The sequence below is a fragment of the Pan troglodytes genome, chromosome 13 (genome assembly GCF_028858775.2).
Source record: "Pan troglodytes isolate AG18354 chromosome 13, NHGRI_mPanTro3-v2.0_pri, whole genome shotgun sequence".
Taxonomy (NCBI): Eukaryota; Metazoa; Chordata; class Mammalia; order Primates; family Hominidae; genus Pan; species Pan troglodytes.
Window position 1 is genome coordinate 74,155,001 of NC_072411.2, and position 26,519 is coordinate 74,181,519.

The 26,519-nt window shown below is 49.0% G+C and overlaps 1 protein-coding gene and 1 long non-coding RNA gene across 2 annotated transcripts in view; one reads left to right on the forward strand and one right to left on the reverse strand.

Annotated features, from left to right (window-relative positions):
- Positions 1-3,477: 3,477 nt before the first annotated feature.
- On the reverse strand, positions 3,478-6,976 carry DLX2 (distal-less homeobox 2). Its single transcript, XM_016950040.3, has 3 exons — positions 6,178-6,976; positions 5,501-5,685; positions 3,478-4,983 (listed from the first exon to the last, which is right to left on the reverse strand). Exons 1-3 carry the CDS (start codon positions 6,575-6,577, stop codon positions 4,582-4,584), a joined length of 987 nt encoding a protein of 328 aa, XP_016805529.1. The 5' UTR covers positions 6,578-6,976; the 3' UTR covers positions 3,478-4,581.
- A 68-nt stretch (positions 6,977-7,044) lies between these two features.
- The window catches only part of LOC107973828 (uncharacterized), a 257,209-nt gene continuing 237,734 nt past the window's right edge, over positions 7,045-26,519 (forward strand). Inside the window, exons 1-5 of the long non-coding RNA XR_008546817.2 lie at positions 7,045-7,307; positions 7,977-8,071; positions 9,910-10,227; positions 12,914-12,994; positions 13,793-13,926. This is a non-coding gene — a long non-coding RNA (uncharacterized LOC107973828). The remainder of the gene's footprint in view (positions 7,308-7,976; positions 8,072-9,909; positions 10,228-12,913; positions 12,995-13,792; positions 13,927-26,519) is intronic.

The window sequence follows — 26,519 nt, forward strand, 5'->3', positions numbered from 1 at the left end:
AGGATCTGTAGCTTAATTCTCAAAGGAGTCTCCGACCCTAAACAGGTTAAAGCCACTGGTGGTCGCTGTTCCATGGAGGGAAAGGAGCGGGCTTGTGACTTTTGAGCGAGTTCGGGGGACGCCAGGAGTGGGGGAGTTGCACTCGAGTTTTACTGCCAGTAAGAACGACTTTTTGAGAGGGGACGGGGCTTCTTGCTCCCGGACATTGTTCTCTTGGGCGGAGGGGACCACTTCAGAGCTTCTCTTTGCACCCGCCTCTTCTGCCCCTTGTCTTCTACCACTGAACTGTTTGTAAACAAAGTTCCAGTCTTCCCCCGCTCTCTCCGCCTCCACCAAACCGGTATTTCTCCCAAATTCGCTCCATCAGTCTGGGATCGTTACACAGGGCGGATATTCACAATTTTCACAAGTGATCCTGAAAGAAGGCCTAGGGGAAGCTTCCTAAACGGTCCCACATTGCAGCAGGGCTGGTGAGGCCTGGGATCCATTCTCTCTCTTTTCTGCCCTTCCCATCCCGGAGTCTCGGGGCCGGCGGCGGGAATTCCTCGCAGCCGGAGGGGGGTCTGCGCCCAGCGGAGCGCCGTGCTGGGGCGAGGTGGCTGTGGGCAGTGCGTGCACCGGGGTTGGGGGGAGAAGGGGATTGAAGGCGCGAGGGGGCGCGGGAGTACCTCGGCGGCAGGCAGTTGGCCCTGGAGCTCAGTGCCCGCGTTCTGCCTGAGTTGGGAGAGCCCTGCCAGAGGGTGGAGCGGAGAGGGCCGTGCACCCCTCAGTCTTCAGCTTCCCTCCCCCTGCTTCCCAGCGCTTGTCATATCCTGTCTCTGGCCTGATATTTCACGCGAGCAATTGGAAGGAGATTACAATGGAGATTTATGTGTGTTCTGAGCACTGCTAGTTTCCCAGCGTAGAGAGCCGAGATCGCTGCTTCCCATTTCCATTTTTCATTCGCGCTTTGGGGAGCTCAGTAGAGCACGGGGGGAGCGTGTCTGCGCGGCGGCGGGCTGATCACAGGACTCTGCGTCTCCGGGCGGGCCGGGAGACTGTGAGAAAGGCTTGCCAGCGCGTCGCCCCCGGCGGGGCTGGAGCCGGCCCCCGCCTCCAGGAGCCAGGCTTTGTTTCCTCCCCTGCCTACCCCTCCCCCTTTCCGCCCCCTCATTTCTGGGACCTGGGCGCGTCCTTGCAACCCCTTCTCTTTGCCCTTCTCGTGGTCTGCGGAAACACCCCCTTCCTCTGGCCCCTTCACCCTCCTGCTCTCGGCTTCGCAGGCTCCCTGCGGAAAGGCGCACCGTGGCCCGGCCCGACCCTGTCGTCACTGGGTGCCGGGTAAGGTGACTCCGGCGAGTCTGTGGGGCCTCAGCCCACCCCGGAGCTGGGAGCTCCCGCCCTCCCGACTCCCAGGCTTGGCTCATGCCAAGGCCTGTTGCGTGATTCCAACTTGGGCTGACATTCCCTGCCCCGGGCTCTCCAGCGTAGGCCTCTTAATCATCTTGTCTGCTGCAGATCCTCGACACCAGCCAATTTACTGCCCGTCTCTCCCCGCTGGTTTCGGGAGGAGGGAGGGGAGTGCGTGCAAAGGAGGGGAGGGCACAGTCACCCTCAGGAGGAAGGCTGGCACCAGTTAGTGGCACTAAAAAAAAACCCCCACAGAATTTGGAGCTGGGGTGCGAGTGGTGGACAGGAATGGGGGTCTGCCAGGCAGCGGTTGCTTAGGGAAACCCAGGATCATAGGTCAATGGGCTTCAACCCAGGCCTCCCTAGCCTGGGAAAACAATGCAAAAATGCAATGGGACACTGGATCGTGTAGCCTCCCGGCTTTTTCCAAAGCTGCAACTCTCTGGACCGCATGGTTGTAAACCAGACTCAGAGAAGGCCCCAAAGCAATCTGCTTAGAAAAGTCATGATTCTCCTCAGGATGATGCCACTGAGCCCAGAAAGTCACCTCCGCCCCGTGTCTGGTTTTGGCAGATAAGTTGAAGACACACAGCACAGATGGCCTCATCCTAGAGGAGACGAAGCCTGGACCTGGCAGGCGAGGCTCTGTGGCTGGCACCCAGCCCCTCTGCAGTAGGGGAGAGTCCCTTCAGAGGGCATGGCTGAGGTTCAAACCCCAGGTAGGAAGGGGCTCTCCCAGCCCCAGGATGCTGCTCTTCCACACAAGGTGAAGTTGGAAAGCCTCTGGGTAACTGTGGGTTTCATACCCCTCTCTGGGGGTAGTGAAAAAACAGTAATACTAAATATTAAATAGATATAATTTAGTGAGTTGTTACCATGTGCCAGGCACTGTTACACTGTTGCCTCATTAAATGCTCACAACTGCAAGCTATAGCTGTTAATATTTCTCCTATCTTACAGATCTGCAAACTGTAACACAGGGTGGTTAAATGGGTTCCCCAAGGTCACACAGTCAGTGATTGAAGCCAGGAAGCTTCCAACTGCGGGCCCTAGCACTTTCAGGGAAAGGCCCTAGCACTTTCAGGGACCTTCATTAACCACCAACCCCTGGCCTTTGTAGGGAATGCCAGAAAGCAGGGTCACCTCCAAAGTTGTAAGCTGGTTGTGTGGGGCCCAAGGTAGAAAGCAGAGCCCAGTGGTGTGTGGACATCCCCCCCACCAAGAGTATGAAGTGGAAAGATGCCACTCTCATACCAGTGTATATAAGTCTGTGAGTATGTATACATGAGTGTGCATATGTGAGTTTGTCTATCAGTGTGTAAGGGTGTGAATGCGAGTGTGCATGACTTCGTGTGTCAGTGTTGTGTGTAAGAGTGTGATGGAGTATGAGTGTGTGATGTGACGGTGTTCGAGTGTGTGTCTTTGTGTGTGCGCCTGAGAATATTTGAACATGAGTGTGACTGTGAGAGTGTGTATCAGTATGGGTGAGTGTGTGCTAGTATAGATGGGCCTGTGACAGTGTGCTCAGTGTGTGATTGTGTGTTTGCGCGCGCTCGAGCACGGCCCCGTGTCGTTGGGGTCGGCTTGCATTCCAGAGCAGCCAACCATGCCTCCCGAGGGTGACTCACAGAGCTCTCAGTTCAGTCCCGAAGTGCCGTGGGACAAACGGAGGGGAAGGTTCAAAGTAGGGGTCCGACCCTCAGGCTGCTGCAGAGCTCAGGTCCCTGACAGGAGGTCCCCCGCGGCGGCTGGGATGCCGAGCCTGGCCATCTAGGCGGGCGCGGGGGCAGTGGCGCCGGCGCCGGAGGGGCAGGGCAGGCGGAGGCTGGAGCCGCTCCGCGCTGAGTGAGTCACCCCGCCGCCGGCCTGAGAACCCCTCGCGGGGACTCGGGAGGGGGCGGGGCGTGAAACCCCCGGTGCGGCCCCACGCCCAGCGCGCCTGTCCTCTCCTTGCCGCACCTCGCGGTGTCGCAGCCTCGGAAAGATGTAAACGTAGCTCTCGGCCGGCTGGCTTCCCGGCCTGGGCAGCGGCTTGAGCTCTGAGCACGTGACTGACCGGACCCTGGCACCAAGAAAAAAGCGCACACATCCAATGAAAACAATAATTTATTTAAATAATCTCTTCATATTGTAAAATCAACATTAAGAGCATGTTGTTTTCATAATAAATAACCCCAAAATACCTTTCATTTCAACAACAAAGACTTTAGGATACGATAAAACAAATCCAAATCAGTAGCTTAATTTAACTGAAATGTTTTTAAAGGAAAAAATAAAAAGGAGGGGTTGCTGAGGTCACTGCTAAACTGCAGTTTTCACAACTGGGGGTTTACAAAAAAGTCTGAAAAGATGAGTATTTTTATACAAATAAATCAGTGGGAAAATCTGCACAGACACCTTTATTTACAAACTCTGTGTCCAAGTCCAGGCTAATAATCCTGAATAGGTTTTAAAAAAGATAATTTAAACACATTTTTGCAGTGTTCACATATTAAAAAATCATTTTTTCAACGTCAAAATGAGGTCATCCGCAAAGGCACCTAAACTTTTAAAAAAATAAAAAATAAAAAAACTCCACTGGTGATGGATGAGGAGAGAGCTGAGGGAGCGCTCCTGGGGGAGCGCGGTGGGGTAAGATAAGGGATGGGGGCTCCGAGGGCTGGGAACTGCAGGAAGGAAAGAAGCGGCGGGGCCGCCCGGGTCAAGGGGCCACGTGGGGGAGGGCGGGCAGGCGGGACCGGGAGGTCAATAACTGCAGCGTCCGAGCTGAGCCCGGGGGAGCGGGCGAGGAGAAAGAAGCCTCAGAGCGCCCGGGAAGCCTCGCGCGCCTGGGAGGCTTCCATCTCCCGGGACCCAGCTCTCAGCCCGGGGCGAGGAAGGCGCCAGACAGGCTCACCCGGAGGGGAGGGAAGGCAAGTCCGAGGCGGGGCTCGAAACGGCCGAGACCCGGGGCTCAGGTCAGAAATGCGGCCTTTTAGGGAGGCCTTTGCCAAGCTGCTGTCCGGTTCCCCCGAGAGAAGGGCCCGTTTGGTGGCCCCGGGAGTGAGCAGGGCCTGAGACGGGCCACTGCAGGTCGCAGCCTGCAGGAGAGGTGGGTGGCGGCAGCGGGCCGGGAGGAGGGAACCCCGGCTCGGGGTAAGCAATGAGGATAGGTGGTCTCTGCTCTCAGTCTCTGGAGAGTTCTCCCTGGGGTTAGAAAATCGTCCCCGCGCTCACCGGGGCGCCCCCGCCGCCGTGATGGTGGTGGTGGTGATGCGGCTGCGGGGTCTGAGTGGGGTGCAGCAGCGGCGCGGTGGCCTGCAGGTGTGAGGCGGATCCCGAGGTCTGGTGGTACCAGGGGTAGTTGCCCAGAAAAGCCGAGGCCGCGCTGCTCGGGCTGGAGCCCGAGCTGCCGGCGCCGCTGCCGCCACTGCCCGGACCACCGCCGCCCGCCATCCGCTGCGGCGCACCAAAGTCCCAGGAGGCCGGCGCTGAGACTGGCGGCGAAGCACAAGGTGGAGAAGCGCTGGCCCCAGGGTGCTGCTCAGAGGGGATCTCACCACTTTTCCACATCTTCTTGAACTTGGACCGGCGGTTCTGGAACCAGATTTTGACCTTTGAGGAAAAAGACCTGAGCATTAGTGGAGGAACCTAGTCTTGGGGCAGTAGGGGTTCGAAGAGGAGAAAAAAGAAAGCAGAGAAAAACCGCTGGCTAGCGGTGGGCAGCGAGCGCCCTGGGGAGATAAGAGGATCACGGGCGGCGGCCTTCGAGGCTCTGCCGGTTCCTGCTCCCTGGGGAGGTAATTGCCAAAAGGCCAGGACTGCTGGTGTACGTGCACTGTGATGATGGTGACAGCGGGAGGGTGAGGAGGGCCAGTTATTTCACCCGCTTAATCAGTAGCGAGAGGTACGGGATTTCTGTCCACCCGGTCCCTTTCCTTCCCTCCCACGGCGGCCCCTTGGGGGTTTCCAGCTTTGGGCCTAGAAGCTTACTTAGGGCCGCTCGAGGCGCAGGCCTGGAAATCCTTAAAAGTACTTAAAATGAACTTTAAAAAGCATTGTCCTAAACCCGCCTGCTTCCCAGCCATCTCAGGCCCGCGCTCTCCTCGTCCCTGCAGGGCGCGAGCCCCACCTGAGTCTGGGTGAGGCCCAGAGAGGCCGCCAGCTCGGCTCGCTCCGGCAAGGCCAAGTATTGAGTCTTTTGGAAACGCCGCTGAAGAGCCGCCAGCTGGAAACTGGAGTAGATGGTGCGGGGTTTCCGGACTTTCTTTGGCTTCCCGTTCACTATCCGGATTTCAGGCTCAAGGTCCTCCTTCTCTGCAACGATAAAGAATCGTAAGAACAGCGCAACCCAGGGGTCCTGGAGTTCCCGCCCTCCTAGAGGGCCCGGCGGGGGGGACTTGGCTTGAGCAAGGAGGTGGGTGCCCTGAACTGTGGCGCCACGGGCAGGCGCAACTTCGCAGCGTGCGATCGGAGCCGCCACCGACCCCGGGAGCTGTACCCTCCAGGGAAGGGGGAGACAAGTGCACACCGAAGAGAAAGAAGCTGGTGGCAAGGAGATGCCCTTATGAGGCAGGCAGAGCACGCCCACTTGGCTCTTGAGGCCACCAGGTCCCACCAACGGAGAGAGGGACGTAACCGGCGACCTGCGGCAGATTGGAGGCTGGGGAGGGTAAAGGGCACAAGCGGGCGGTGAGCAGGCAGCGTGAAAATCCAGGGCTTTCGACGGCCCCCCGCCCCAAACACGTTTACCCATCCATCCCATTAACTAGACCGACTCGGCACTCTTGACTCCAGCGTTGTGCATACCAGGCTCGTTGTTGGCTGGGGACGAACTGGTTCCATAGGGAGCGTAGGAGGTGTAGGCGGCGGTGTAGCCCAGGTCATAGCTGCTCTTGGCGGAGTAAGGGACGTTGTTGAGGCCGCTGGCTTGGTACTGGTAGGAACCCATGTGCGCGTAGGGCGAGCCCCCGCCGCCGCCGCCGCCCGCCGGGTGCTGCTGGTTGGTGTAGTAGCTGCTGTCGGTGGCGGTGGACACCGGAAGGGTGGGCGACTCCTGGGGCTTGTGGAGGCTGCTGCTGCTGCTGTTGTTGCCACCCGGGCCGGCGCCGCCGCCGCTCGGGGGCTGCTGGTGCTGGTGGTACGTGCTGGAGGCGGCGATCTGGGTCGAGTGCATATCAGCCACTAGACTGTCAAAGACTCCAGTCATCCTGGCCCGAGACGGGAAAGAGCAGAGGTGGCGTGCGTGCGGGGGAAGCCAGGCGCCTCCTCTGTCTCTCCCGGTCCCCTCCAGCAGCCAATGTAATTACGGGGGTGGTGGTGGGGAAACAAGAAAGGAGGCAACCGTCTAGGCGCCTCCTCCTCCGGGGGAGGCGATCACCGTGCGCTGCTCGGGACAGCTGCCTCTGGTCGCATCCTCTTTCGGCCTCTGGGCCCGCTCGGCTCCTTGCCCAGCGCGAGCGCGGGCTCTGGCGGGGGGCGGGCAATGGAGGGGGCAGGGGTGGCTGGGCCGGGTCGGGACTCTGGGAGGCGGGAGCAGGTGAGCGGCCCCGAGCGGCTTTACGATTGTCTGCCAGGCGGGCTCCTGCAGTGTGGGCATTTAACACTCGTCACGTGAGCGCTGGCGACGTCACCTAGCAACAGCCAATCAGAAGCAAACGGCCGCGGAGCTCCGGGAACGCCCGGCCAGGGGGCGGGCGTCACATGGTGGGCGCTGTGGCTGCGGCTGCGGCTGCAGCGGCCCCAGGTGCAAACAGACTGCCGCCGAATGTGAGCAGCGAGGCGAGGGGTCGAGGTAGCGAGGAGTCAGGGTGGCCCGCAGCAGGAAGACAGAAGGCGTGGAGACAGACTGGCGTTTTGCCTCAGAGGAAGAAGTGGAGTCCCCTCTCCCATTCTGTGAGCAAGTGCCAGTTCCAGTGATTCGTACTTTCATGTCCGAGGTCAGTTTTCAAACACATTAAAGTACATCGGTGCCCAGAGTCCAGCCAGCTCTATCTCCACTTTTCCTCGAAGTGTCTGGCATTTATTCTTGTTAGCCACTCGGCACTTGACATAATCAATTGATTTAATTATCCACAAACCACGTGTAATGTTCGCTTCCTAACCAATCCGCAGGGATATTAGGACAATTAATTATATAATATTGAAACGGGTCTTCCTTGTTGCTTGAAAGAGAAGCTACATAAACTTAAAGGTATTATTGCTAATAGTATATTTGAAACCACTTTCCCTGGTACTTTCCCGACACGCGAGACTCTGAGTAATTCTATACGTTTGATAAGTAAATGACACCCTGAAAGCCATCCCGAGGACTTCCTCCTTCGGGTGGAAAGGTTCACCAGTTGTCCTTGAAAATTCGATGCTCTTGCGAAAAAGGAAATAGGATAATAGGTGAGATTATAGATTTATCAAGTAGATACTAGATTTATCACTTCTCTGTAAATTTACAACAAATATAAAAAGTTTTATCTGGTTTGTTGAATTTAATCCTGTTTTACAGTTTTGCATTTTAGGACCCTGTTCTACCCTATCATTGCAATTTTTTTCTTTTCCTTCTGTTTTTTAAAAAATCGGAAATGGTGACTTCCTCTGTCTCTATAACCTTGTAGTTGGAAACCTTGGCCCGACGGTGATGGACTGCACGACTTGCTGGACTCCCAAGTCCGAAGTTTCTGCGGCAGCGCTTGCTTTGTGGCGCCACCTGGTGGGCAGTGTGCGAGGTTGCGGGGGGCGGGGTAGACGGTCTAATCACGCCCAGGCGCCAGCCTCTGAAACCCCCCAAAAGAACAAAATAGTAATTAAAAGCCACAAAATTGTGCTAGTGCGCACCATCTGAAGCACCCTTTCCTAAAGACATAACATGTCGCTGAAAGAACTTGTTAAAACAACTGTCTGATGGAAAACAAGTTGATACCTTCAAAAATATGATCTTTGGTCTTCTTCCCCAGAAAAAGCAAGTGTGTAATTAAAACTCCAGCATTCACACAGAGAAATATTGAGATAGGTAACGCGCCTTTAAGTCTACCTGGATTTAGTTCCCAGCTTTTTTTTTTTGGTTAAGGAAGGCCCCTAGATGGAAAGCGCCAGCTTATGAGAAACGTTGGAGGTGGAGCTCACCTCCACCCACCTGCATTGCTTTATGCGGCTCTCTGCCTACTTTGTGGGCCTCAGCTGCAAAACCAACCTCTTGATATTGAAACATGATTGCCTTTTGGTGTTTTTTTGTTTGTTTTTGTTTTTTTGAGACGGAGTCTCACTCTGTCACCCAGGCTGGAGTGCAGTGGCGCCATCTTGGCTCACTGCAACCTCCACCTCCTGGGTTCAAGCGATTCTCCTGCCTCAGCCTCATAAGTAGCTGGGATTACAGGCGCGCGCCACCACCCCCGGCTAATTTTCGTATTTTTAGTAGAGATGGGGTTTCACCATGTTGGTCAGGCTGGTCTCGAATTCCTGACCTCGTGATCTGCCCGCCTTTTGGTGTTTTGACTTCAAATTCCAACTCTTTCTGTCACCACAGTGGTGGCTGCTTTGATCTAATGTAGAAAAAAAAAATTCCCTGAAAAAGACAATTTTAAAAATCCAACCACCTGCTGGGCACGGTGGCTCACACCTGTAATCCCAGCACTTTGGGAGGCCAAGGCGGGCAAATCACCTGAGGTCAGGAGTTCGAGACCAGCCTGGCCAACATAATGAAACCCCATCTCTATTAAAAATACAAAAATTAGCCGGGTTTGCTGGTGGGAGCCTGTAATCCAAGCTACTTGGGAGGCCGAGGCAGGAGATTCGCTTGAGCTGGGGAGGCAGAGGTTGCAGTGAGCCAAGATCATGCCATTGCACTGCAGCCTGGGTGACACAGCGAGACTCTGTCTCAAAAAAAAAAAAAAAAAATCCAACCACCATGTCTTCTTCTCTCTGTTCTTTGTTCCCACCCTAAATATGTTCTCCAGGCTTTTTCATGATGGCAAATTTGTTGTATTTTATTTATTCAGTAACTTCCATTAATTAGCAGCCCAAAGTCTAGATCAGCCGGGATCTGGAAAATGGTTTCTTTCTGGAAGGAAATGACTGGAGCCCCACTTTATCTGGAAAACAAAGGATTGTGTACATGGGGGAAAGAGGGGGCAAAGAAGAGACCAGAGGCAATGAGCAAGCGGGAAGAGTGTGAGGGAGGGGGAAAGGGAGACAGAACCCACAACTGCATTTGGAGAATCAAGTAGAGACTTGAGGTATCAGTTCTGATAATTTGAACACAAGTCTGGGTTTAGCCAAATTATCTGATTACTGCACCACAATGTCCAAACGATTTGCTTACTTTGGTCTGAAGTCAGGGAAGCAGTGGCATAGGGAATTGACAGTTTTGTCTACAGTCAGAGTGACGCCCATCTCCTTAGTGATCTGAGAGGAGTGAAGGGGAGGCTTAAAACGAGTTTGGGAGAACACTGGTGCTTGAGGGCGGCCAGCTACCTCTTCTGCCCCAGGGCACTTTCTTTCCCCTTCTCCGTTTTCGGATTTCTCTGACTTCGGCGTTCTTTTGCTCCGCAGGAACATAGAGAACGGTGGGGGTAAATAAGGGGAGCCTGAAGTTTCTGCTCTGTGCTTGCGTGTTCGACTCCCATCGCCGAGACTTTCTTCTGCTTTGGATCGCTTGTCCCAGGCTGACGCCGCGCTGCGACGTCTCCCCTCGTAGGAGCCTAACGCCAACCCCTGCGCCAGGCAGGGATGGAATCATCATTCTCATTGTATAGATGGACACTGAGGCTCGAGAACGGAAACGACTTCTTTTGAGTTGGGTGCCCCTCCCCCCTTGCCAGGCAGCCGCCTTTCTCTGTTGCCATAGCACAAATCACAAGGGTATTTATGGTAAGCCTTAGTTGAACAGCTCCAGGTCTCCAGAAGACAGCGAGCTGGAGAGGACAGGTCTGCGCTTTGCTCTCAGACCCTTGCCCCACCGCTAGCCTGGGGCAGGATTCCAGCCTTCGCCTAGCCGGGCGCTTTGCTCTGCCGGGCTATTGGGCGTCCTCCGCTGCATAGAAAGCCAGCCCAGTTGGGTATTACTGGGGAGAGGATGCCTCCTGTCGGCAGGGAGCTGGGGTGGGCGCCCGGGTGCCCTCAGTGCGTGGCAGGGCCGGGCCCATTTTCACTCTCCTTCCTCACTCGGGGGATGGGAGGGCTGCATGCGCTGCTGCTCCTACTCCTCACAGTCTCGTCGAGGGTCCCGGAGACGGGAGTTTCCGGGCCGCTGGTCCAAGAGGCAATGTCAGTTTCGGTACCTTTGTGTTTTCGTCCCCGAAGTAGTAGCTCTAGGAACCTGCGCTTTCGAATCCCTTTGGGGTTTGTCCTAAAACTCAAAGACGTTGGAAGAGGGAGGATTTGGTTATGAGAACCTCCCAGCTCAGCCTTTGCGACCAAACCGGCAGTGCTTTTGTTCTTACTTCATTGGCTAATTGCAGCTTCTTGGGACAACTCTGGCTGGGTCCTTTCGCATTGCTGGTCTCCTCAACCTGATTTTCCCTTCGACCCCTAAGGCAGCCTCGAGGGACTCCGGGAGCCATCAGCTCTCCGCAGCCCCTTGGGCCGGCAGGCAGACGCGACCCCTGACTAGGGATCTGCGTCCTGGGATTTCACATTTTTTCTTTTCCTGCATGGACCTGGCGAGAGGACACAATGGGATCACTCTTGGGGAGCTAAAACTCGGCCTGTGCAGGGAATGGGTGGGTCCTCTGGTCTCTGCTGCCACGGCTTCCCAGCTCAGAGGTTGTCTCGGGTTTCTACCATTTTAAAAATTATTATTATTATTATTATTATTTTGAGACGGTGTTTTGCTCTTGTTGCTCAGGCTGGAGTGCAATGGCGCGATCTCAGCTCACCGCACCCTCCGCAACTGAGGCGATTCTCCTGCCTCAGTCTCCCGAGTAGCTGGAATTACAGGCATGTGCCACCACGCCCTGCTATTTTTTTTTTTTTTTTGGTATTTTTAGTAGAGATGAGGTTTCTTCATATTGGTCAGGCTGGTCTCGAACTCCCGACCTCAGATGATCCTCCTGCCTTGGCCTCCCAAAGTGCTGAGATTACAGGCCTCAGCCACCGCGCCAGGCCTACTGTTATTTTTTTAAGAGTCAGAGCTTCACTCTCTCACTCAGGTTGGAGTGCACTGGCGCGATCACAACTCACTGCAGCCTCGAATTCCTGGGCTCAAGGGATCCTCCTTCCTCAGCCTCCGGAGTAGCTGGGACCACAAGCATATGCCACCATGCCCAGATAATTTTTTTATTTTGTAGAGATGGGGTCTTACTATGTTGCTCAAGCTGGTCCCAAACTCCTGGGCTCAAGCGATCCTGCAACCTCGGCCTCCAAAAGTGCTGGGGCTGGGATTACAGGCGTGAGCCACCGCTCCCGGCCCGCATCTTTGGCTCCACACTCCCTCCTGGCTCCCGAGCTTGAGAGTCTCAGTCAGCCATTCCTCTTCCACCTGTCTCCAGGCACTGTCCTCCAGCAGCGTGCAGTCTAGTGCAGAGAACGATTGCCCGCGTGTATTTACTGAGCGCCCAGCGTTCTGCCAAGCCCTTTACCTCAGGCATCTCACTGACTCCTGGGAATCGCCCTGTAGGGTGGGTACAATATCACCCACATTGAGGAAACCAAGGCCTAGAGCCAATCACATGGTTACCGACGCGCAGCAGAGTCCGACCTCGAACTCAGATCTGGGCCATGGAGGCAAGGCCGCTGTCGCTCTGGGCTGTTTCCGGCCAGGGGACGCGAGAGAAGGCGGCACCACACTTACTTCTCCCGGGCCTGGTGCTGCCAGCTCCGCGGAACAGATTGGAAGGGGCATTGGCCGTCCTGAGGGCGACAGCGCCCCTCTCTCCCCAAAGAGAGTCCTGGAAGGGGGGTTCCCCTGGGAGAGGAGGAGGCCCGCCCGGCTGCGCAGACGGTAGCCCCGGGAAGATTCCTGAACAGACTCGAGCCTCTGCGGAGAGGGCGGGAGGCGGGTGCCCCCTGGCTTGGCACGTGAAGCCAAGCTTGAGGACCTGATGTTTTGTTCCCGCTGGGATTCCGCCCCAAGTTATCTTTGTTCCCTGCTGGGATGTAAGTAAACCCCAGGGGCTTGAACCGAAATCATCGGTTACTCGACGCTCCCAGCCGTGGCCTTTCCGCGGCGCTGGGCTTCTGGTGCTATCAGACCCAATTTCGCCTTTTGCCTTCCAGATCTAACAGACTCTAGTCAGGTCCATTTCCCTTTATTGTCTGTTCAATGGTTAAAGCAAAGAGAGTGAGAGTTGGGGCCCTTGACCCAGGAGGGCGCCCTGTATGGGGCGAGGGGTCGCCCAGGCTCTGAGGCACACTGATCCGGTGGCCTAACTGTGGATCCCAGCGCACAGGCCCCATAGGCAGGCCACAGGTGGGTGAGCTTCCAAGGGCGAGAGAAACCCATTCCCCTTAGATGGTGAAAAGCTGCCACATTTTAGTGTCCAGGTCCTGAGAGCTGCAAATGCTGATGGAGTAAATTACTCCCTCCTCCTTTCCCCACCGCCCCTGCCCCCTCCAGGAACAAAAGCTCAGACCGCTGAGATGTTCACTCTGCACTTTCAGCAGCACTCACATTGAGATATGAGAAGACTGCAACAAGGTTTGTTCTCACGAAAGAAAACAATCTCAGAGAACACATGGACACAAGGAGGTGAACGACACACACTGGGGCCTGTCAGGGGGTGGGGGTGGGGAGCAGGGTAGGGAAAAACAGCTAATGTATGCTGGGCTTAACACCTAGGTGATAGGTTGATAGGTGCAGCAAACCACCTTGGCACACCTTTACCTATGTAACAAACTTGCGCATCCTGCACATGTACCCCGGAACTTAAAATTTAAAAAAATGTAAAAAAAAAAAAAATTTCCGAGGTTTCCCGCCCCTGAACTGAGGACCATTTGTGCCCGGCGTTCCGGGGGGGCCGGGAGGGGGCTGTGCGTGGGGGGCGGCGGGGCGGGGGACTGGAAGCGAGGGGGTAAGTGTAGCAGGGAGGGGAACGTCGCCGGGGGGTCTTGGACCTCGGGTCTTCCGCGTGTCCAGTGTTGATTGGCTCCAGTTGTCAGGTTGAAACCACAACTCCTCCCCTAAGAGCTGCAGAGGTGAGCCCACGTGCCGGCCCTAGGTGTTCTTATCGTTGGGTTGTCAGTGCAGCATGCTTCTGGAACTTTCAGAGCCTCGCAGGCCTTAGACCCTTTTCACTTTAGTGTCTATTCAGCGGTTAAAGCAAAACACATACACACACACACACACACACACACACACACACACCACCGCCACCACCATCACCACAACCAACAAACGGGAGAAATAGGAAGGAAACGTCTGGAACTTAGAAACTACCCTTGGACACAAAATTCCCTTCTCTTTGACAGAGTCTTTCTTTCCACTCTCTCATTTTAGAACAAAAGGGTTGTGCCACCTCCTTTGGATGTGAAGAGGATGTGCTGACACGTGTGCTCGGGAGCCAGACTTTGTGGCCTTGGGGAAAGGACTGAATATTTCTGTGCTTCGTCGTTTGCATCTGTGGAATGCAGGTGATACTGAGCTCTTCCTTGTGGGATTATTGCCTGGAAATACACCATTATAGGCTCATCGCCGCCAGGTTTACCGCGAGACTCGGCGTTCTCGGGCCTCAGCTGAATGGGTTTTAAACCGCGGAGGGAGGCCCAGGCGGAGAGGGTGTAGGCCCACTTTTCTCACTCGTGTCTAAGCAGGCCTTGTCCTGGCGGCAGCCAAGGTGAAGGCAGACGCTGTTTCCGGGATCCAGTGGACCAGGCCAGGCCAGGGGATTTGGGCGTGGGCCTCCGAGGCGGCAGTGGGTGGTCCAGGGGCATTGTGAAGCCGTCAGGCGCTGTGGATGGGGAAGTGCAGGGCCCGCCTGCAGCACTGAAGTTTGGAAAGGCCAAACACTGCTCCTAACCCGTGCGGCAAGGACTGCCCCATTCAGTAAGCGGGGCAAAGTCCTGCCTTGGCAAGCCTCTCCGTAGTTTCCCTGTGTGCTACACCTGGGCTGCTTCTGCTCGCTTCTTTGAAAATGGAGAGGGGAGCAGAGGGAAGAACCTTGCAGGTTATTCACGGGGAACTGACCCTAGGCAGTCATGTCAGATTGTTTGCATGTACTTGTGCACGCGTTTTCAAATGCATAAAACCCTATGCATGTTTCAAATGTGTAAACACGTAAGCATTTTTATTTGTATTTCTATTTCTTTTATTTATTTATTTATTTTCTTTTGAGACGGAGTTTCCCTCTTGTTGCCCAGGCTGGAGTGCAGTGGTGCATCTTGGCTCACTGCGACCTCTGCCTTCCAGGTTCAAGTGATTCCCCTGCCTCAGCCCCCTGAGTAGCTGGGATTACAGGAGAGCACCACCATGCCTGGCTAGTTTTTGTATTTTTAGTAGAGACAGGGTTTCTCCGTATTGGCCAGGCTGGTCTAGAACTCCTGACCTCAGGCGATCCTCCCACTTCAGCCTCCCAAAGTGCTGGGAATACAGGCGTGAGCCACCGTGCCAGGCTGGGGATTTCTTACTATGCAATTACCTTCCCTGGTTGAACTCAGTAAAGGATTTCACTCTTATCTCTATTATACTTTTGATACTCTGTCATAATCCAAAGAATAGCTGCTGGAATCCTGAGATGTTTAAACAAGGTTTTACTTAAGTCTTGGGATAACAAAAGGGAAATAAACATCAAAAGTAACCTGGACCCAGATGGCTGAATACTGTAAACTCTGTTGGTATGAACCATGTATTTATTGTATGAAATAACCCCATCACATAGTGAGTGACTGAAGCGAAAAAATGACATATAAAAGACTTAAAGGGTAAATGAGAGTTAGCTAGGTAAATAGTTGAGAGAAAGGCATTATAGAAAGATGAAATAGTATGTGCAAAGTTCTGAGTCTGAAAGGGACATTTGAAAACCTGGAAGAAGGTGAGCTGGGCCGGACCACAGTGGATGAGGAGAGTATGTACGGTGGGGCTGGCAAGGTAGGCAGGAAATATATCATGTAGGACCTAATAGATTTTTGGCCCAAGAACAATAGAAAATTCAAAAGGTTAGAAAAATTTGGCCAGTCGCGGTGGCTCACACCTGCAATCCCAGCACTTTGGGAGGTGGAGCCGGGTGGATCACGAGGTCAGGAGTTCGAGACAAGCCTAGCCAACATAGTGAAACCCTGTCTCTACTAAAAATAGAAAAATTAGCTGGGCATGGTGGGGCACGCCTGTAGTCCCAGCTACTTGGGAGGTTGAGGCAGGAGAATAGCTTGAACCTGGGAGGCAGAGGTTGTGGTAAGCCGAGATCGTGCCACTGCCCTCTAGCCTGGGCAACAGAGCGAGACTCCGTCTCAAAAAAAAAATTAAAATTAAACTTTTAATTTTGAGATAATCATAGATTCACATGCAGTTGTAAGAGATGATAAAGAGTGATCCTTTGTACCCTTTCCACAGTTCCCCCAGTGATAGTGTGAAGTTATAGAGCAAATCAACAACTTTTTGTTTTTTTTTTTAAAGGAGATAGAGTCTTGCTATGTTGCCCAGGTTGGGCCACAATTCCCAGGCTCAAGTGATCCCCTTGACTCAGCCTCCCCAGTAGCTGGGACTGCAGAAATGTGCCACCGTGCTTGGCCTATAACAAGGATATTGACTAATCTATTCTCTATTCCTATAATTTATCATTTCAATAATGTTACATCAATGGAATCATATAGTATGAAAGCTTTTGAGATTGGCTTTTTTTCCCTCAGAGAACGTGATTTTCTGGAGATTTGTCCAGATTGTTGTATGTAACAATAATTTATTCTTTTTTATTGTTGAGTAGTATTCCATGATATTATATCCCACAGTTTGTTTAACCATTTGCCCATTGAAAGACATCTGGATTTTTCCAGATTTTGATTATTCTGAATAAAGCTGCTATAAACACTTGTGTATATGTTTTGTGTCAACACAAGTCTTCATTTCTCTGGGATATATGTTTAGCTTTAATGCTGAGTTTGAGGTATCTCTATCAGTTAGCTACTTCTGTGTCACCAGTTACCCCAAAACTCAGTAGCTTAAAACAATAAGCATTTCTTATTGTTTGTATGTCTAAGCTCGCTCATGTGTCTGTGGAGGGCTGACTGAATTGGACGCTGGCTTGTTTGGAATGGCCTCACTCTCATGGCTGGCAGTTGGTTGGCTGTCAGCTGAGGTGACAAGGGTCACTGGGCCATCTCATCAACTAGCAGGCTAATCTGCAGGTGGCCTGCAGTGGCGGGGATCTGAGCAAGAGAAGAATTGTAAGATGCCTTTTGAGATCCACGCTTGGAACTTGTACATTGTCACTTCCACTGTATTCTACTGACCAAAGCTAGCCATGAGGTCAGCCCAGATTCAAAAGGGGAATTGGACTTGGGGTGATCAACTCATCCTGGTTTGCTCACAGTTTTGCTGGTTTCAGCACTCTAGTCCTATGTGCCAGGAAACCCCTCAGTCCTGGGCAAACTGGGATGGTCAGTCACCCTAAGCAGACGCCACCTCTTGGTGGAAAGAGCAGCAAAGTCACATGGCAAAGGGCATGGTTATAGGGAGAGAGAAAGAATTGGGACATTTTTACAATCAATCCACTACAATGCCTATGAGATTTCCAGGCAGAAGTATCAAGTATCATTTAGCTCTTAGTAGACAGATCCATCTGGAGATAAATTTGGCTTATATGTAAGTGATTATCTAATATTTATTGAGCAATTAAATGACAGATACTAATGCAATAAATCACTAAGTTTTAATTCTCACAAATTATTAGGAAATATATATTATAGAAGTTTAAGATATTGTTTCTCAAGATAAAAAGAAAGCAAGATAAAAGGAAATTGATGGTTAGAAATAAAGATTAAAGAAACTACCAAATGCTGATATATGGCCCGCTAATGCAGCAATTTGGGGCTAATTAGCATAGGGAGACTATCCTGACACACCTTGATGAGGTTCTGATAGAGCCTGAAAATTGTTAATATTTAGAATAATGAGTCTTGACTAATTCAGGAAAGACTGGAGTGTGTTCAGCATTGCTCTGCCTGACATGAAAAGGATGTCACCACAGTTTAAATGGTTAAATGGCTTTCTATCACTTACAGCAGTGTTTCCCAAATTGGGGCCTGGAGATACCTGGGGCCACACTGTTTTTGCAATAATTATATTCCAGGTTTTTGCTTCAATAACAAAAAATTAATATAAGTATGCCCTGGATCATTTGGATGACTATAACAGTTCTGTCATATGATTTTAGCATTCATATTTGTGTTAATAATAAAATTTGAGCCAGTAAATTCCACAGGATGTTATGGTATGCAGTAAAAGATAAAGATGTGGCAAATCGCTCAGAGGAGAACTTTGCATAGCATAAGATACAATAGGCAGAGTGAACTCAAAAGGATCTTCTAGTTGGTTAAAGCAGAAGATAGTTTCAGCTACTTGGGAGACTGAGGCAGGAGGATCCTTTGAGTCCAGGATTTCGAGGCTATAGTAGCTATGATTGTGCTTTGTGCCACTGCATTCCAGCCTGGGCAACATAGCAAGATTCTATCTCTAGGATATATATATATGTGTGTGTGTGTGTGTGTGTGTGTGATATGAGACTATTCTACCTCTAGTATATATATGTGTGTGTGTGTGATATGAGACTATTCTATCTCTAGTATATATATATGTGTGTGTGTGTGATATATGAGACTACCTTCATATATGTGTGTGAGTATATATATATATACACACACCTCCTTATCCTTTATATAGCCCATACCTACTTGCCACATTTGACCATAATTATCTTTATTATATATAGCTCCTTTATATATAGGAGGTAGTCTCATATTCTCTTTGAACATTGATGCATTCGGTGGATTCTGTCTTTGTATAATTTACAGCAGTTTATTATTATTAAAGGCAGTAGCAAATGCTCAATAAAGAACTTGTTTCCCATTCTCAGCAATAGGTTATTCTTGCCAGGTGCGGTGGCTCACGCCTGTAGTCCCAGCACTTTGGGAGGCCGAGTTGGGCGGATCACAAGGTCAGGAGTTTGAGACCAGCCTGACCAACATGGTGAAATCCCGTCTCTACTAAAAATACAAAAATTAGCCAGGTGTGGTGGTGTGCGCCTGTAATCCCAGCTACTCAGGAGGCTGAGGCAGGAGAATCGCTTGAACCCAGGAAGCAGAGGTTGTAGTGAGCTGGGATCGTGCCACTGCACTCCAGCCTGGGCGACAGAGTGAGACTCCGTCTCAATAAAACAAAAAACAAAACAAAAAAAACAAAACAAAAAAATCCCAAAAAATACAATAGGTTATTTATTTATTTATTTATTTATTTTTGAGATGGGGTCTTACTCTGCCACCCAGGCTGGAGTGCAGTGGCACAATCTTGGCTTACTGCAACCTCCACCTCTAGGGCTCAAGTAATCCTCCTGCCTCAGCCTCCCAAGTAGCAGGTTATTTATTTTAGATTTCATTAATGATCAGTTATTAGTATTAAAAACACAATTTAAATCTGTTTAAGCAGAATATAGAATTTATTGTCTACGGGTTCATCTGGATTCAAACAAACCTGGGTCCAGTGACTGAGATGATGTCATCAGGATACAGACACTTTCTCTTTGGCTTTCTGCCACTACCTTTCCTCAAGTTTTCAGTAGCAGCTTCCTTACTTTCTTTTGAATTTGAATTTTCATTGGTAGTGTCTTCAATGTCCAGAATTCTACTTACAGTCTACTCAAAGCAATTTAGACACTTTCTAAATGCTTCTCCAAATCCTGGTAGCCTGTACCTACTTGCTACATTTGACTATAATTATCTTCTCACACTGTTCTTCCAATATATACATTCAATTCTATACATTTCCCTCTCTATCTGTGCCAAAGTATCTGGGGCACTGCAGCAAACTCACATGGGTAGCATGGGAAGTTTTCAAAATTCAAGGAAAACACAATGATACCATACAAACTAAAACTATGTAGCTTGAGGTAATTCATAGTTTCAACAGGAAATTGCAAAACAGTCTTTTTGATGACATATCTTTTTGGTATGTCATTGTATTAAGCACAACTATGTTAAAGGCAAGAAGCATGTGAAAATCAATGTGGCACAGGGAATAAGAGTGGTGGTATCCAATCTGGTTCCAAGGTTTGAGAAGTAGTACAGGGCTCAACAGGTACACAAATCCCATAATGATGCAATTCTGTTATTTAACTGTGATGAAATATGAATATCATCTATTCTTCCAACTCTGTGTATTCTTTTTTCAAATGGCTAGTAAGTTGCTAGGATTTAAATACTTATTAAGTTGTTTGGATATAACTACAGTCGTGTGCCACATAATGTTTTGGTCAACAATGGGCAACATACACAATTAATCTTGCGTTGTGTTCATTACAGCCCTTAGCATTCAAAAATTATGGCTAATGTTGTTAGTAAGAGCCACATTGAGTGATTGACCCAGAAAAAAAGATTAAAAGTGATTGGGCCGGGCGCAGTGGCTCACACCTGTAATCCCAAAACTTTGGGAGGCCGAGGTGGGCAGATCACAAGGTCAGGAGATCGAGACCGTCCTGGCTAACACGGTGAAACCCTGTTTCTACTAAAAATACAAAAACGAAATTAGCCGGTCGTGGTGGTGGGTGCCTGTAGTCCCAGCTACTTGGGAGGCGGAGGCAAGAGAATGGCATGAACCCGGGAGCCGGGAGGCGAAGCTTGCAGTGAGCTGAGATCGCACCACTGCACTCCAGCCTGGGCGACAGAGCGAAACTCCATCTCAAAAAAAAATATATATATTAAAAGTGATTAAGAACTACAAAAGTAAAAAGTCAGTGATAATGTTTGTTTATCAGGCAGGCATGTCCCATTCCACCATAGCTATGATTTTGAAGAATAACTAAGTGATGGAAGCTGTTAAAGTATTTGCTTCATTAAAGGCAATGGGATTAACACAAATTTGAGAAGGGTCTATATCAGATATGGAGATACTTCTAATGACCTGGATTGAAGCCCCAAACAGAAGCACATCCCTCTCAGCACCATGACCAACACAGCCAAAGCAAAAAGTTTGTTTGCAATGATAAAAGAAAAGGCTGGACCTGACTACGATGTTGAATTTACTGTTTGCTCTGGGTGGTTTAAACAATTCCAGAATTGTTATCCATTACATAATGTGAAAGTGAGTGGCGAGTCTGTGAGTGCTGATGTGAAGGCAGCTGAAGAATTTTTGGAGACTTTAGAAAAGTTGACTGTGGAGGAAAATACTTGCCAGGGCAAACTTTCATTATAGATAGAACTCTTTTGGAAATGGATGCCTAAAAGGACTTTCATCCACAAGGAAGAAGGTCAAGGTAATGCCAGGTTTCAAGGCTTTTGAGCACAGGATAACAGTCTTGCATGGAGACAATGTTGCAGGCTACAAATTGAAACCCTTTATGATCTGGCACAGTGAGAGCCCCAGGACCTTCAAGAATATAAATAAGCTCACACAGGCCAGTGTACTGCATTACTTAATAGTCATGAATCCTCTTCCAGGATTCTCTCTGGAATTACTATGCCAGCAGAATGGAGAAGTACTGTTTGGAGGATAATGAACTTTCCAAGATTCTGCTTATGGTTTTTTTTTATTTTTTTGAGACAAGGTCTTGTTCCGTCACCCATGCTGGAGTACAGCAGTGTGATCTTGGCTCACTGCAACCTCCACCTCCTGGGCTCAAGCAGTTTTCCCACCCCAGCCTCCTGGGTAGCTGGAACGATAGGTGCAAGCCACCACACCCGACTAATTTGTGTGTGTGTGTGGTTTTTTTTTTTTTTTTTTTTTGTAGAGACAGAGTCTCACCATGTTGGCTGGGCTGGTCTTGAACTCCTGGGCTCAAGTGATCTGCCTGCCTCAGCCTCCCAAAGTGCTAGGATTACAGGTGTGAGCTATTGCTTATTGCTGTTAATGCTCCTGCACATTCTCCTTTTATTGGCGCTCTTCATCCCAACATCAAGGTGTTTCTCCCTCCAAATACCACCTCTTTGATCCAATGGATCAAGGAGTTACAGCAGGTGTCTTTTTTTTGTTTGTTTTGTTTTTGTTTTTGTTTTTTTTTTTGAGACGGAGTCTCACTCTGTCGCCCAGGCTGGAGTGCAGTGGCGCAATCTTGACTCACTGCAACCTCCGCCCCCTCGGTTCAAGCGATTCTCCTGCCTCAGCCTGTTGAGTAGCTGGGATTACAGGTGTGTGCCACCACGCCCAGCTAATTTTTGTATTTTTAGTAGAGACAGGGTTTCACCATGTTGGCCAGGCTGGTCTTGTACTCCTGACCTCGTGATCTGCCCACCTTGGCCTCCCAAAGTGCTGGGATTACAGGGGTGAGCCACTGTGCCTGGCCAGTTACAGCAGCTTTTAAAACTCACTACCTGAGGAGGACCTTCTTTCAGGCTATTTCTGCAACTGAAGAAGACACTGAGAAAACACTGATGCAAATCTGGGAGGATTACAACATCTATGACTGCATTAAGAAGAATCTTGCTTGGGCTTGGGGTGATGTCACCAAGGAGTGTATGGATGGCATCTGGAAGAAGAGACTCAAGAGGTTTGTCCATGACTTTAAAGTATTTGCCAAGGATGGGGAGGCTGCAAAATCAGCAAAGCTGTGGTTAAGATGGCAAACAACTTTAACCTGGGCGTGAATGAGGACGACAACATTGAGGAGCTCCTAGAGGTGGTTCCTGAGGAACTGACTAATGAAGAGTTGTTTGAAATGGAATAAGAATGTGTAGCTGAAGAAGAGGCAAGAGAAAAGGAAACTGTAGGAGATATAAAACAAGAACCACCAAGAAAATTCACAGTGAAGGGTTTATCAGAAGCTTATGCAGATCTCAAAAAGCTCCTTAAAAAGTTTGAAAACAGGCTGGGCGCGGTGGTTCACGCCTATAATCCCAGCACTTTGGGAGGCTGAGGCGGGTGGATGACTTGAGGTCAGGAGTTTGAGACCAGCCTGGCCAACATGGTGAAACCCCATCTCTACTAAAAATACAAAAATTAGTTGGAAGTGGTGGCAGGTGCCTGTAATCTCAGCTACTCAGGAGGCTGAGGCAGGAGAATCCCTTGAGCCCAGGAGGAAGAGGTTGCAGTGAGCCCAGATCACACCACTGCACTCCAGCCTGGGGGACAAGAGTGAGACTCCATCTCAAAAAAAAAAAAAAAAAAAAAAGTTTGAAAACATAGACCGTAACAGGGAAAGGTTTTCATTAAGAGAGAGGAATGTCCATGGCGCATTACCTGGTTACAAGCAAATCTACAATTAAAAAATAAAAAAAGAAAGAAATCAAGCAAACCACCGTGAACATATTTCTAAAAAGAGTGACACCACCCCATTAAGAGCTTCAGGCAGGTCCTTCAGGAAGCATTTCAGAAGAAGGCATTGTTATCATAGGAAATGACAGATCAGTGCATGTAATTGATCCTGAAGATCTTCCAGTGGGACAAGATGTAGAGGTGGAAGACAGTAATATTAATGATCCTGACCCTCTATACGGCTAGACTGATATGTGTGTTTTTATCTTAGTTTGTAACAAAAGTTTTAAAAGTAAAAAAAATAGTAAAAAATTTTAAAAATAGAAAAAAACAGGCCGGGTGCCATGGCTAATGCCTGTAATCCCAGCAATTTGGGTGGCCGAGGTGGGCAGATGACTTGAAGTCAGGAGTTCAAGACCAGCCTTGCCAACATGGTGAAACCCTGTCTCTACTAGAAATACAAGAATTAGCACTGGAAATCGCTTGAACCCAGGAGGGAAAGGCTACAGTGAGCCAAGATCATGCCATTGTACTCCAGCCTGGGTTGAGAGCGAGACTCCATCTCAAAAAAAAAAAAAAAAAAAAAAAAACACCTTATAGAATAAGGATATAAAGAAAATATTTTTGTACAGCTATACAATGTATGTTTTAAGATAAGTATTATCACAAAAGAGTCAAAAAGTTAAAGAAAACTTTAAAAGTTTATAAAGTAAAAAAGTAGTAGTAGGGCGGGTGCAGTGGCTCATGCCTGTAATCCCAGCACTTTGGGAGGCCAAGGCGGGTAGATCACTTGAGGCCAGGAGTTCCAGACCAGTCTGGCCAACATGGAAAAACCCTATCTCTACTAAAAATACAAAAATTAGCAGGATATGGTGGCAGGTGCCTGTAGTCTCACCTACTCAGGGGGCTGAGGAATTAGAATTGCTTGAACCTGGGAGGTGGAGGTTGCAGTAAGCTGAGATTGTACCACTGCACTCCAGCCTGGGTGACAGAGAGACTCTATCTCAAAAAAAAAAAAAAAAAGAAAAACGCAACAGTAAGCGAAGGTTAATTTATTATTGAAGAAAAAATTTTAAATATATTTAGTGTAGCCGAAGTGTCTACCGTAGTGTACAGTAATGTCCTAGGCCTTCACATTCACTGACTGACACCCTGAGCAACTTTCAAGTCCTGCAAGCTTCATTCATGGTAAGTGGTCTATACAGGTATACCATTTTAAAATTTATATGCCATATTTTTACCATGTCTTTTCTTTTTTTCATTATACTTTAAGTTCTAGGGTACATGGGCACAATGTGCAGGTTTGATACATAGGTATATATGTGCCATGTTGGTTTGCTGCGCCCATTAACTCATCATTTATCTTAGGTATTTCTCCTAATGCTATCCTTCCCCCGGCCCCCCACCCCCCCAGCAGGCCCCGGTGTGTGATGTTCCCCACCTTGTGTCCAAGTGATCTCATTGTTCAATTCCCACCTATGAGTGAGAACATGTGGTGTTTGGTTTTCTGTCCTTGTGATAATTTGCTGAGAATGATGGTTTCCAGCTTCATCCATGTCCTTGCAAAGGACATGAACTCATCTTTTTTATGACTGCATAGTATTCCATGGTGTATATGTGCCACATTTGCTTAATCCAGTCTATCATTGATGGACATTTGGGTTGGTTCCAAGTCTTTGCTATTGTGAATAGTGCCGCAATAAACATACGTGTTCATATGTCTTTATAGTAGCATGATTTATAATGCTTTGGGTATATACCCAGTAATGGGATTGCTGGGTCAAATGGTAATTCTAGTTCTAGATCCTTGAGGAATCGCCACACTGTCTTCCACAATGGCTGAACTAATTTACACTCCCACCAACAGTGTAAAAGCGTTCCTATTTCTTCACATCCTCTCCAGCATCTGTTGTTTCTTGACTTTTTAATGATTGCCATTCTAACTGGCATGAGATGGTATCTCATTGTGGTTTTGATTTGCATTTCTCTGATGATCAGGGATGATGAGCATTTTTTCACGTGTCTGTTGGCTGCATAGATGTCTACTTTTGAGAATTGTCTGTTCATATCCTTTGCCCACTTTTTGATGGGGTTGTTTTTTTCTTGTAAATTTGTTTAAGTTCTTTGTAGATTCTGGATATTAGCCCTTTGTCAGATGGGTAGATTGCAAAAATTTTCTCCCATTCTGCAGGTTGCCTGTTCACTCTGATGGTAGTGTCTTTTGCTGTGCAGAAGCTCTTTAGTTTAATTAGATCCCGTTTGTCTATTTTTTACTGTATCTTTTCTATGGTATTTTATTTGTTGTTGTTATTGTTTTGTTTTTTGTTTTTTTTTGTTTTTTGTTTGTTTGTTTGTTTATTTTTGAGATGAAGTCTCACTCTTGTCCCCCAGGCTGGAGTGCGCTGGTGCAGTCTTGGCTCACTGCAACCTCTGCCTCCTGGGTTCATGTGATTCTCCAGCCTTAGCCTCCCGAGTAGCTGGGATTACAGGCACCTGCCACCATGGTCAGCTAATTTTTGTATTTTTAGTAGAGATGGGGTTTCACCATGTTGGCCAGGCTGGTCTCAAACTCCTGACCTCAGGTGATCTGCCTGACTTGGCCTCCCAAAGTGCTGGGATTACAGGCATGAGCCACCGCACCCGGCCTCTATATTTAGATATATTTGGATACGCAAATACATACCGTTGTGTTCTCATTGCCTATAGTATTCAGTATAGTAACATGCTATACAGGTTTGTAGCCCAGAAGCAATAGGCCCTATTATATAGCCTAGGTGTGTAGCAGACTATACCATCTAGGTTCATGTAAGTACACTCTATCATGTTTGCACAATGATGAAATCGCCTAATGATGCCTTTCTCAGAATGTATTCCCTTCATTAAGCAACATATGACTGTATGGAATAAATGTAACTCTTATGTGGTCTTTTTTTGGGCCAGGGGAACTGTAAAAACTTACTGAGACAATGAAGGAAGGCATTTTGAACCAAGAAATTTGGGGAACCTCTGGCCTAATCACTGCTTATCTGTATTCCGTATATTCGATATGTTGTATTTTAATTATCGTTCACTTTGAAATGTTTAAAATTTTCCTTGTGATTTATTCTTTGACCAGTTGTTATTTAGAAGTATGTTATTGGCCAGGCACGGTGGCTCATGCCTGTAATCCCAGCACTTTGGGAGGCCGAGGCAGGTGGATCACCTGAGGTTGGGAGTTCGAGACCAGCCTGGCCAACATAATGAAACTCTGTCTCTACTAAAAATATAAAAATTAGCTGGGCGTGGTAGCAGGTGCCTGTAATCCCAGCTACTTGGGAAACTGAGGCAGGAGAATTGCTTGAACCCAGGAGGCGGAGGTTGCAGTGAGCTGAGATGGCACCACTGCATTCCAGCCTGGGCAATAAGAGTGAAACTCCATCTCAAAAAAAAAAAAAAAAAAGAAAAGAAAAGAAAATTTCTATGTCTTTGCTATTTTTTGGATTGTTCTATCAATTACTGAGAAAAAGATATTAAAATCTTCAATGATGTTTATAGATTTGTTAGTTTTTTCATTTAATTCTATCAGTTTTTCTTTATGTATCTTGGAGTTCTGTTTTTAAGTATATACACGTCTTCCTGATGAATTAAATCTTTAATCACTGTGTAATGTCCCACTGTATCTCTGGCATACTCTGTCTTGAAGACTATATGATCATAACATAGCCAGTCCAGCTTTTTCATGCTTATTGTTTGCAGGGTATATCTTTTTACATCTTTTTCTTTTGATCTATCTGTCTTTATATTCAAAGGTCAAATTAGTGAGGGTCTAATCAACAGACAAAAATGATACAGCAAT